The 13,573-nt window shown below is 36.8% G+C and overlaps 1 protein-coding gene across 13 annotated transcripts in view; it reads left to right on the forward strand.

Moving 5' to 3' along the window:
• Positions 1-13,573, forward strand: part of LOC129778321 (uncharacterized protein CG43867) — a 589,722-nt gene that overhangs the window by 302,050 nt on the left and 274,099 nt on the right. The window contains exon 1 of one of the 13 annotated variants that reach the window (XM_055785173.1): positions 7,614-8,687. The exons of the other annotated variants lie outside the window; for them this stretch is intronic. Coding sequence (XP_055641148.1) covers positions 8,400-8,687 — 288 coding nt within the window. The 5' untranslated portion in view covers positions 7,614-8,399. Of the gene's footprint in view, positions 1-7,613; positions 8,688-13,573 lie in introns of those variants that run through there. 13 annotated transcript variants of the gene reach the window in all.

Genomic DNA, 13,573 nt, shown 5'->3' on the forward strand with positions numbered 1-13,573 from the left:
TGAGAGCAAACAAGCGACCGCAAAGAGTTAATCTTTCCTTGTCCTTTCCTAATTTCTCCGAATCCCTTCCCAGTGTATTTTCCTGCATACAATCATTTTTTTATTAATTATTTTAATGATTTTTTTTTTGCAATTGAACTAAACATTTTTTATTGTTTCGATTGTATAAACTGTGTCGAATTTGAATAAATTGTATCGATTTGAATGAACTTCAATAAAATTCTTATAAATTGAATTGCTCAAAAGTCTACTGATTTTCTTTTTCTGTTTATGTTTATTATTTTGCATCTCCTGTCACTGTAATCGGTTTTCGCCCATAACACCGACATTGTGAAATTAATGCCCAGCGGTGTGAACACGAGAATCTATAAATCTTGAACCCAATTTAATTCTCATTTTAAACAACATATTTGTCAATTAATTATTCTTGAAACTTTTCTTTTACTGTCGTTACAGGTAACATTTCTTGACATGCTGTTGGATGTAGAATTGTAGTAAGTAGACATCATCAGGAAAAGTAGTCTTCAATAACAAATTATCTGTGCTCATTTGAAGAATATTGTAATATGTAATCACAATAATTTCACATAAAATACCTATGAAACCTATGAAAGCTTCTATTTAATATTATATTTTTTGGCTGAAACATCCCTTCCGAGATACATATCAATACAAAAATTATAAGGGGTGGTGTCAAGAACACGACCACATTTTCGTCGTAGGACTACGCGGTTGTATTATTCAATTCGCTTGTTTATCACTTCGGATATTATTTTAGAAAAAAATATCTAAATATTCGAAATAATCTTTATATATAAAAAAGAGTTTTTCCCACGTACGTATAACTCATCATCGCGGGAGAACGGCTGATCAAATCTTCGTCGTCCATATATTTTGTGAGTTTGTCTTCACCCAAATTAGAATGATAGAGTACTTCGGAAAATATTTGAGATGTTTTGAAAAATTCGAAAAAAATTACTATGTACATCTTTATATATAAAAGAGAGTTTTTCCCACGTACGTATAACTCATCATCACGGGAGAACGGCTGATCAGATCTACGTCGACCATGTATTTTGTGAGTTTATCTTCATCCAAATCAGAATGATATAGTACTTTGGAAAATATTTGAGATGATTGGAAAAATTTGAGAAAATTGACTATGCATATTTTTATATATAAGAAGGATATTTAAAATAAAAAGGGAAAATTCGAAAATAAGAGGTTCGCATATATATGTTTCGCTGTGGAAATCATCATTTTGATCAATTTTACAGATCTGAACGATAACATACGAACTCTCTTGGAATATATTCGTTATTTTTACCAACCAATATATTCTCTAGAGATACATTATATGGCAGAACAACGTTTGCCGGGTCAGCTAGTTTTTTATATTTAAATGATATGAAAAGAGTCGTAGTTTTGTAGAATCAGTTGAGTCAATTCATTCCTTCTTTCGCGAAATTAATGTTTAATGCTGTTAAATGATCACTTTTTTGATTTTTAGTAGTCTTGCAGTCAAAATGGAAATTCTGTGGCTGGCGATGAGAAGCGACCCTATTCCGACAATCTCCGACCTAAAGTAGCAAAAAACATGAGTTCTTCACGATTTATAATGTCATTTGATATTTATTCAAGCATCTAAATCTCTTGAGGCGAGTTCTCCCGCCAAGCATTTTAAGTAAGTTCACATCGATACGATGTTAGGAATACACCAAATAGGTAAATTCAATTGTTAGTGAAAATGATAAAAAAATCTTACAGGTGAAGTGGAATAAAAAGCTTCTAGTGTGGGTGATGTAAAGAACATCCAACTTTCGCTCTCTTTCTCTCTCTCTCTCTCTCTCTCTCTCTCTCTTTCTTTATATCTGTATGTTTTCATTTCAGTCAGACAGAAAAACGATGAAGAGAGAAAGTAAATGAAATAATTCCTCTCGCGAGGGGTCGACCACCTTTGCGTATTACATTAGCTGTCCGTCTTGTAACCACTATTTATCCGTGCTACCGTACCACAAACAGTGTTCAACTTGTAGTAAGATTGGGCGATCTTTATGAAAAGATCGATCTCGTCGAATCAATTCTCCAAACGGCGTAGGGATCGATCTACTGATTAAACTGATACCAAAGAATCAATATTTGTCGAATCGATCTTTAAAAAATAATGAGCTTGTTTTCAATTAATCAGCTTATTCTAAATATAGGAGTGTCGTCTTTTCTCTAAATTCGTGTTTCTATTTGAACATCAAAAGCATTTTGTTCCTCAGCATGAAGCCGACAAAAAATTTCAAAGTCCAGGAAAAAAATGTCTCCAGGGCATTCATCTTGTGCCGTCAATCGGTGTTAAATAAATTAATTGAAAAAGCCTTATTAGCTTTTCAACAACTGGTATCTGCCCAGGACAACGATCCCATGAATACCAATCGTACCATACGCCTGTCATTTAATCGAAGCCGATTCTTGATTTTGGCGCCAGTTCTGAAAGAAGCCTTTAGCCTGGAGTTGATGTCGATATTTAGTTCAGTGAACCTATTAGCCACTGGTTTCAGGGTTGTGTCCCATTCACCCGAATACCATTCACCCGAAACCCGAAGTTTACCCGAAGCACATTTACCCGGATGACATTCACCCGAATGCGACAAATACCCGAACATTTATCCGAATGTAACAAATACCCGAATGCGACATTTACCCTGATGGAATGTTTATCCGAATGAAGAAAGAAAAATTCCGACAAATCGAGTTTTATCGAATCTCTTGTTACGAAGTAAAATGAGAAATTGTAATGAGGAAATTCTGACAGTATAAACTATGATGCAAAAGGTAGAAATTTATTTTTTTGCAGAAATTTTACTGCTTTCGAGCAGAAATACCTCCTTACGATAAGAAACGATGACCCAAATACGTTCAAAAATTTACATCGAGTAAATTCTAATTTTCCAGTATTGCACTTCGCATTGCTGTACTACGATATCAGCGCATGGCCTGACAGGAAAGTCGCTATAAAACCGCGTGGAACTCAACGTGTTAAATAAATAGGCTGCGTCACCCATATGAATGACTAAACTTCATAATATGTTATAAAACTGTATTATTTCACATTTCATTATTTTGAAAAGGATTTTATTCAACGCCACTATTCGTGATATTGCGTCCAAATTAGGGATTTGAGTATTTGAATATTATAGTAAGACAGGAAAAATATTACGAAACAGCTGAGGCAATTTTGATGTTTTGCCTGATGACCTGCGATTCCCCACTGTGCAGGGTTTCAACAATGTTTCAGGTTTGGTAATGAGAATGAATTTTAGAAAAAAATATTACAATACTTGTAGATTAAATTTTTCAAAGTTGTTACCTTTCCTCACGAAATACTTGTGGATAGAACAAGGGTTACGGTTTGTAATAGAAACTAGTTCAAAATCGGCATAAAAATAATACACCCAGTCAACCGACAATCATTAAAATTAGCATGTGATCACTTCCTTGTGAGAATACGAGAAATTTTGAGTGCTTTAACCAGATGCTCTTATGTCATTAACTTTGTCTGGGTCCCTTCACATTGCTCAATTCCGGGTAATGAGAGGGCTGACTCATTAGCAAAGGTGGGTGCCATTGAAGGCGAAATTTATCAGCGTCAAATCGCCTTCAATGAATTTTATTCTTTAGTTCGTAAAAATACCATCGTTAACTGGCAACGTAAGTGGAACGAAGATGAATTGGGTCGGTGGCTTCACTCGATTATCCCTAAGGTTAGCCTCAAACCATGGTTCAAAAGTTTGGACTTGAGTCGGGACTTTATTCGCACCTTCTCCCGACTCATGTCCAATCACTGTCCGTTAGACGCGCTACTCTTTCATTTTAATCTTGTCGATAGCAATATCTGTGCTTGTGGCCAAGGTTACCACGACATCGAACACGTTGTTTGGTCGTGCAAGGAGTATCTTGTTGCCAGATCGAATTTAGAAAACTCTCTTCGGGCTAGAGGAAGGCAGCCAAATGTGCCGGTGAGAGATGTGTTGGCTAGGTTAGACCTTGATTACATGTCCCAAATATATGTCTTCCTAAAAGTTATCGATCTTCGTGTCTGATTGTCCTTGTATCCTTATATCCTCCTTTTTCTTTTCCTTCTCGCTAACAATAGAATAAGGTGAAATGTAAATACATATTAGATGTAAGATAGGTTTAAGAATTGAGTGTGATGAATGTGAGTGTGAACATTGTCAACATATCCTTATATCCCTTCCTTTTCCTGTAGAAAATATGTCACCCTTCTAAACTCGAGTAGACCGCGAGTAATCGGTTTTCTACATCACTAACATTAGAATTAAGGAAAAATGTTTATATATACTTGTAACAATACAGTGAGGAGTTTGGCTCCTTTAAACTTATGTAACTGAGCCTGTAAAAATAAACGATAAAATAAAAAAAGAATGTAATCAGTAACAGTGTTATATACTATTTGAAACCACCCGCTTTTAATAAAATGTATGACGATTCTGCTGCTAACTGCAGATTTAAAGGGGGATCCCGGTTTGGAAAATTGTTTTTTTTTGCATTTTTGGGAAGCTTATGTCTTCAGAAATGTTGTCTTAAAAGGGTTTTTCGATATTTGATTTTGTTGGAAAGTTACAGATAAAAGTATGAAGTCACCTCAAGGGATATAGTATTGCTATACGATTTTTAAAACGCGTTTTTCTCGAAACCATGTTATTTCAACTGGTGGTATCGATATGTCAGGATCTACCCGAACGATTTGGCTGAATTTTTTTACTAGCATGTAAAAATGAATTACCTAAGGTGTTACATAGCCGTTATTGGATATTTTATTTTTTCGATTTTTTAAAAATCGCTATTTAGACATTTTTCATGAAAAATATTTAATTTTTAACAAAAAAGTCAGCCGTTTTGGCAATTTTACGAATTTTCAAAAACCCCTATGTAACGCTTTAGGTATTGTCCTAAAGTTTCACAATATTTATTGGAATTTGTTCAACGACACCCCGTTGCTTCAGAACCGATACCGCCAGCAAGGTACCGATTTTCATACAGTATCTACGCATCCAGCTGTCAACAACGTAATAATCATTATTCGTGCACTCAAAAAATGGAATATACATCTTCAAACATACCTTAAACAATAACCGAAATACCCGAATACTTCACTTTATCCGTAACATCCGAATGAATCCAAGAAAATTCATTATTTTTCGTCCTTCCAGACAGGGGTCCCCCCTTAAAGAATTCTAAATAAAGGGTGTGTCACATCAAATTGCATCACGGAAAAAACGCTGTAGAAATTCGCCCAGTAGACCGATCCTTTTGAAAATTTTAGAAAGTAAAATAAAAACTATTAAACAACTTTTGGCATTTTCTTTTTATTCATACTTCGAGCCCAAGCCCGTATGCTCGCACCTTCCTCTTTACCCCGTCCATAAGGTTCTGTACAACGTCAGGTTGTAGTTTTTTTTTAACTGAAATCCATTTTCTCTTGAAGTCCGCCTCCGATTTGACAACTTTTGGGTTCTTCCGGAGGGCCTGCTTCATAAACGCCCAATATTTCTCTATTGGGCGAAGCTCCGGCGCGTTGGGCGGGTTCATTTCCTCTGGCACGAAGGTGACCCCGTTGGCTTCGTACAACTCCAACACGTCCTTTGAATAGTGGCACGAAGCGAGATCCGGCCAGAAGATGGTCGGGCCCTCGTGCTGCTTCAATAGTGGTAGTAAGCGCTTCTGTAGGCACTCCTTAAGGTAAACCTACCCGCTTACCGTGCCGGTCATCACGAAGGGGGCGCTCCGCTTTCCGCAAGAGCAGATCGCTTGCCACACCATGTACTTTTTGGCAAACTTGGATAGTTTCTGCTTGCGAATCTCCTCCGGAACGCTGAATTTGTCCTCTGCGGAGAAGAACAACAGGCCCGGCAGCTGATGAAAGTCCGCTTTGACGTAGGTTTCGTCGTCCATTACCAGGCAATGCGGTGTCAGCATTTCGGTGTACAGCTTCCGGGCTCGCGTCTTCTTCACCATGTTTTGCCTTTCGTCGCGGTTAGAAGCCTTCTGAACCTTGTATGTACGCAGGCCCTCCCGCTGCTTGGTCCGCTGGACGAATGAACTTGACAAATTCAGCTTATTGGCGACATCCCGGACCGAACTTCTCGGATCACGTCTAAACTGCTTAACTACGCACTTGTGATCTTTTTCACTGACGGAGCATCCATTTTTGCCGTTCTTCACCTTCCGGTCGATGGTTAGGTTCTCGAAGTATCGTTTCGGTACTCTGCTGACCGTGGATTGGACGATTCCCAGCATCTTACCGATGTCCCGATGTGACAACTCCGGATTCTAGAAATGAGTGCACAGGATTAATTCACGACGCTCTTTTTCGTTCGACGACATTTTTCCAAATTTACGAGAAATTGACAGTGAAGCATGGCCAACGTGATCTATACACTCTTATCTGATTGTCTGATTATAAGCTGAAGATATAATTCCTAAAAATTAAATTTCTACAGCGTTTTTTCCGTGATGCAATTTGATGTGACACACCCTTTATATGCAATATGAATGCTGATTGCAGACAACAACACTGAACACCGGTACAAACATCGATAAAATGCCGAGAAATAACATAATAACACTATGATTCCAGATTGTATTATTACATGGGAACATTGATGACCATGTTCTTAGATTCAATTGATTGACCCATTTGAATGGCCTAGTAAATTCCCATTGCTACATTCAACAACGACTGATGATAACACTCATGGTTCCCTGCTAAAAATCACACTGATGATACCATCATAAAATCAAAAGTAGGCACCGGCAAACTCTTGTCTATGCATAAAGCATTTTCCACCATTAGCATTTTTGTGTTCATTGTGTTCTAATATTTCAGTTAGTGATGATCCTCAAAATGAAAAACTTCTGGGTCTTGGAATCTGGATTTCTCCTCAAAACTCTTCTATGTGTCCATATTGACTGAATTCGTAGTATTTTGACTAGAGCATGTTCTACACAGCATCGACGAAACACGAAATTAAAATAAAACAAATTCCAGGTGCCGAAACGTTAAATAATTTTCCGTAGAAAAACATAGAAAAGTAGATTCGCGTGAATACCACAATCTTTTCCTATTTTCCACTACCATCTCGCTCGACCTCTCTCCTTCGAAACCCAAACAGAAAATGAAAACCTGCTGATTCTCTAAGTGATGGTGGAGCGAAATTTCCCTTTTTGTCTAGCCGACACCGCTGAGAATTTCCCTTTTGCCATTCGCCAAAGCATTCCGACGGAGGATAATTTTATCCATTCTCATACTCCCAAAAAGTGAGAGAGCACGAGGAAAAAGTAGAAAAGTGCGTGTGGGTGAGAGAGCACAGCTTTGTTTATGTTTCGTTCGATCCCGATCCCGGGGAAGCAAATGACAATGCTGAGTGTGGGAGGTGAGCGAGAGAGCGCGAGAGTATCACCCCGCGTTATCCTGGAACAGGCAGGAGCATAAACGGAACGGAGCATACGTTTGCGTTAGGGTGGCTTTCCGCAAGGATATTTGCGATCCGTAGCTTGGCAATTTTTGGCAGCTGTGGGCCAGTTATGGGTTAGCCTTCGAACGTGGCAGATGAGTTTGTACTATTTATCGTCCCCCGTGGGGAAATCGAAGGATTGAGGATCGGAACGCTCGGAAAAGTTTCCTATTTCGGACAGTCAAATTCCCGGGAGTCAGTGCGAGTTTCAAACAAGAGAGAAAGCGTTTGGATATATACAAACGGACGGTGTCGCTGTTTTTTTTCTCCGGCTTTGCCTTTTTAGTTCGCTTTTTGGCTTTTCGAAGTGGACAGATTGCATCACCAAAGTTGTGTTTTTTTTGCTTTTCGCTTCTTTCGTATTACTTTGCCATCGAATCTGTTTGGCTGCCTGCTTATCTCGTATCGTTCGGACGCCAAGCATTCCGGTAACAGTGTGCACCGGGAAGAAGAAAATCCTGTGTTCTCGATTAAAAATCGAAAAAAGTCTGTCGTGTGATAGCTATTCAAATTGCAACTGAAGCGTCACTTGTAAAAGCTGACAAAAAGTGTGATTGTTTGTGAGACGTGTTCCAATATTAGCGAGTGAAAATTACACAGCAAGAAAAATATACGCAAAGTGTCGGTTCAATTTTAACGTTATCAATCACTCGAAGACGGTGCCAAAGTGTACAAACCAACCGAAGCCAGCTACTGCTGGGTGTGCTAAAACAAGCCAACAAAAGTCAAAAGATTAATCTTGATGAAATAGAATATTTGAGTTTCGCTGTTTCCTCGCTAGGGTTTAATGTGTAACCCAGTGTTACCCGTTGCAAATCGCTTCGCTTCAATAGTTTTTGTTCCGCCACCGCTTGCTCGCATTTTGCCACTATAATGGACCTGTCGACGATTCTGCTTGTGCTGGAGACGCCACCACCGAAAGGAGGCCACTCGCTACTAGTGAATCATCTGCACAATTCCGCCCGCAATACGCCAATTGCCGGCCGGAAGGTGTACCACCACAACCACCAAAATCAGCACCAGCATCAGGTGCTGCAACTCGAGCGGAAACAGCAGCAGCTGCTCAAGTCCAAGCAGTACTACTGCTCCAATCCCATGCTGAACAATAACAATCTCTACTGCAATCTCGACATGGAATCGCTGGAGGATATGCTGAATAAGGTGAGTTGCATGCATTCGCTCGTCGGTGACCCAGTTCTTCCGGTAGCGCGGCGCTGTGATCGCATCGAAGGTCTAAGGGGATGTGATAGTGACCTTGAGTGGGGATGCGGTTGGTTTTCTGAGAAATACTGTGAAGATGAAGTGTGGTGAAGCAAGAACAGGAACAAATCTTTTCTGGATTTAGAGTGAGTGTATAGACATAAAAATAAGAAAAGATATAAAAATTATTTGAAGATGTGAAAATTTTTGGTAAATATCCGTCCTAAGTACGAAGTGCTGCGATGAACTAGTATATAGAATACCATTTCTCATTAATACTTATAATGTTATTTTGTTTAAAGTGGAGGTATCTTCATTATCCATGACTATCGAAACGATTGGTGGTTACATATCGATAAACAGTACAAGTAAAATTGAAAATTTGTTCGTGCGATAAATCGTCTAATTGCAGTGTATTTTTAGTGAATTTTGGGAACACGAGCTCAAATCAGAAATTCATAAGAATCGCAACAAAATATTAATGCTGATCAGGGATGATATTAAAACACTCCCAACAATCAACAACCAACAATTTATGACAATGTGTCATCCCCATTGAATTTTCTTCAAAAACGGCTCCATGTGGAAGAATTACGAATGATTACTATAATTAACATTTTAACTATTATTAGAATGAAGTAGCAGTAACTATTTATACTCATTAACTATTTATACTATTTATACTCATATACTCATTGTTTTTACCATTTTCATTGACATAGTCAGTGTGTTCATTAAAGACAAATCATGAATGAAAAATAACGTTCAGTTGTAGTAACTGAATCGTGATGAGTGAAATCACACTCCATTACAAACTTTTTTTGAGGGTACTTCATCAGGCCTGGTCTGTCGAGAGTCGCTCTGCTTCAATTGGATCGATCTCTTCTTTTTCACTAGGAGAACTATTTTGTCTCTATTTCTAGCAGAAGCTTTTTCGTGGTTTTAATGGTCAAGTTGTCAGTGACAATTACATGAGTGGTTATAATAACTTACAAATTTCGTACGTATCAAAAAGCTGTGTGTCTTTGAAAGTTTTACACAAATACTTAGCTGTCGTTTCATGCTCAATTAATTTGTCCAATTTGATAATTTGTTCGTACACAGTGTGTCAATAAAGTTTCAGGACTGGCAGTAAAATAAACTTTGAAACAAGTTTTGAAAAATGTTCGTTGATTTTAATACTCAGAGTAGTCTTCTCCAGCTTCAATGCACTATTCACATTCACAACAACCCGAATTCCACTCACCCGAATGTAACAAATACCCGAATGCGACAGCTACCCGACTGTAACATCTACCCGAATTGACACTTACCCGAATGCAACGAATACCCGAATGTAACAGTTACCCGAATGTAACATTTACCCGAATGCGACAGTTACCCGAATGTTACAATTACCCGAATGCGAGAATTACCAGAAAAAAAAATTCGAAAAATACGCAAATTTTAGTATCAGGAAGTATTTGTATATTTATTTCTGATTTCTGATGAGTGATCATATTTGTCTTGTACGTACCATTCTTAGGATTTAAGAACAATAATGGCAAATAAATTAAAAATATTCATTTATTATTATTATATAGCTTTTCAAGCATACTATTGAACTCAACTTAGGGATTTTGTCAATTATATCACTTGAAGAAACAATTGAATAAAAAGGTTAAAATGTTACCTGCTTAATTTTCGAAATATTCCATAACCCATACTCATTTTTTAATGATCTTAGGGCCTTAAAGATCAATACGGAAAGGAAAGAAGACGGCATGTAAATTGTGCTCACACTAATTTTTAAAAATGACACCGCGAAGTCTTCAAAATCATTTTCAAATTTCTTCATTACAATTTTTCATTTCACTTCGTATTTTTGTTACTTTTTCATGTTGTTTTGATTTAATCTTATTTATCAACAAGAGATTCGACGGAACTTATAATCTGATTTGTCGGAATCTTTCCTTCTCACTCGTGTAAACATTCCATTCGGGTAAATGTTGCATTCGGGTATTTGTTGCATTCGGGTAAGCGTCCATTCGGGTATTTGTCGCATTCGAGTAAATGTCCATTCGGGTAAATGTGTTCCGGGTGAATGGGACACAACCTTCCTAGAAACCGTTTTTCAAAGTGAAACACACTCCGTATAGACAATTTTTTAATTCAATGAAATTTAATAACTGTTCTTTGTTTCACTTTGAGATTTAGACATCGAACGAGCATTTCTGATTGCTAGATATAGGTTGTGTCCTGGGATTTAACTGACACGCTGTGTGTATGCCGTAGAACCCCACAAATATTAATATTGCCGTTTTGCATTACCGTATACCTCTGAAAATCCATGTCAATTGGGAAAATATTTCACATTTAGAATATGTATCCAAATTCTCAGATAGCTCAAAAGTTGTGTATCAATTATACTTAGAAACATTGTGAAATGTCAAGTTCGACTAAACTTTAAAAAAATATTTATGGTAACATAAACAAAGCAATCTCAGAAATGAACCAGCCTTCTTCTGGAAATCTCTTTAATAAAGAAAAAACGAAAGTTCAATTTATGTTTGAAATTGTATGAAGGTTTATTTCCCAAATGCGGACACATTATTTCTTAGTTGACATTCGTGTGAGCTCATTCCTTAAAAACATAATAATAGTGAAGCAAGGTTTTTAGTTTTTGGATGATTTAAATATTTTTGCCTCGATGTATTTATGTTTAATAGACGAAAATACAAGAGATGCACAACACCGCGGCATCAATCGTGTTTTTCATGTAGAATCGCATGTAGATACCATTTGTCGTTGTTGTTGTTGTTTTTTTTTTCTTTATTATAGTGATTTTCAACACATTTCGGCTGGTTCGTCACTTTTACTTCCATTTTTGGAAGAATGTCGGGAGTGAGAATTGAACTCGTGATCTCTGCGTGAGAGGCATGGATGTTACCACTACGCCAGATCGCCTCCTTCCGTTGTTGTTGTTTTTCTTAAATTGTTAGGATTTCACAAAGTATTAAAATTTCAAAAATTTTTAAAAATTCATATCTCCATTTTGGTGAGTTTACCACAGCACCACTGTACGTCCAACTTTGTTAAATTGGAAGGGCCTTCCAAGAAAAGCATACAAAAAAATATCGAAGGGGGGGGGGTGTTTTGAGATATAAAAGGTTTTAATATTAAATTCAATTTTTGAGTAAGATTTTTTAACAGTAAATTAAAATGTTATTTTTCTTAAATGGTTTATTTATTTTTCAACGACTTTGTCATACATCAAATCAGTCGTAATTGAAACATATGATAATGAAAATTGTAATTTTAGGTAGTTTCCATCATACAGTACAGCTTACTCAAAACTTACCGTTAAACCAGTCTCATTGATAATGAAAACTTTGATTTTCGGATAGCTGTACATATCCGAAAATCAAAGTTTTCATTATCAATGAGACTGGTTTAACGGTGAGTTTTGAGTAAGTTTTTTAACGGTGTATATGGATTGTCATTTCTCCTAGAAAGTTCATCGACTTTTTGAAAAAAAGTGTCATTATTTCGCATACACATGCCACCTTATGTACAAAGTTTGAGAAATCGGAGAGTATTGGATCAGTGGCTAGCTCATTTTGCGTGGAATGGCTGTATATCAAAATTGTATCAAAATATGAAGTTGTATTGAACACTAAGCCTACCAACATTTTGTATATGTCCATCTCTACCGATGGCTTTCAAATAAACGCTACTTTTATTAGGTTGATCATAAGCAATACAAAAATTAGCATAGAAAATGATACACAAAATGATTATCTGGTGATAATTATAAAACATTTATTTATTTATTTTTATTTTTTCTAATATAATTGTCTAAATTTATTTTGATTACACTTCATCTGCGATATTTAACGCTCAATTAAAAAAAATTGATGGGCTGACGGTTCACTTATTTCCGAACGAAAATAACACAAATGAGAAAACACCAGAGAATCCAGAATAAAAGTGATAGTGAGTCTATGCATTAGGGCTAAGAATAAAACGATTTAAAAAGAGAAATTTTGGGTACCAATTTTGCCAATTTACCATAATTCCATTCACCCGATCAATATTAACCGAAATGTTTGTTTTTATACATTTTTTTATAATAGAAGGAACACAAAATCCAGATATCATATTGAAATATGATGTTTGACAAAGTTGTTGAAAAATAGATAAACCATTTAGGAAAAAATCACATTTTAAATTTACTATTAAAAAAATCTTGCTTAAAAATTTAATTTCATAATAAAAACTTTTATATCTCACAAGTAACATAAAAAATGGAATCTACATGCGTTCCTGCATTCTTCACGTAAAACACGACTTGTACTGCGCACGGAAAGTTTCATTCCGTTTTCATTCCGAATCTTATTTTGAGCGCCGAACGCGTTCGCGAACGGCATGGATGAAACTGGGTCTTTTGGATTATCATCTATACCAGCAGCAGTACGTACGGAACACGAATCGTTCATTGCGGTTTGAGCAGCTCGTGGATCTTTTCACCATATTTCCCCGCTTAAGTAACGCGACAGTTGCCACCCACTTCCTGTACAGACCTTCATCGTTGCTAGGGAACCGAGCTCGGCAGTGTCACCACCTTTTTCAGTTTTGAATTTCTTTACTTTCAGCAGTCTCAATTTCACTGACAGTACTTATGGCTATACTAGGTGGCGTTGTGAACATTTTGGAATGGCCCAAAAATCCCTGAGCGATCTTATTTTGAGTATTTCTTATTGGATTATCTGACAAATTGGAGTTTTGCTAAGCTAAGAATATGTTTCATATATTCATTTTATTTTACTAAACGAAATTGGAGTTTTGCTAAGCTAAGAATATGTTTC

This window comes from Toxorhynchites rutilus, chromosome 3 (genome assembly GCF_029784135.1).
Source record: "Toxorhynchites rutilus septentrionalis strain SRP chromosome 3, ASM2978413v1, whole genome shotgun sequence".
In the NCBI taxonomy this organism is placed as follows: domain Eukaryota; kingdom Metazoa; phylum Arthropoda; class Insecta; order Diptera; family Culicidae; genus Toxorhynchites; species Toxorhynchites rutilus.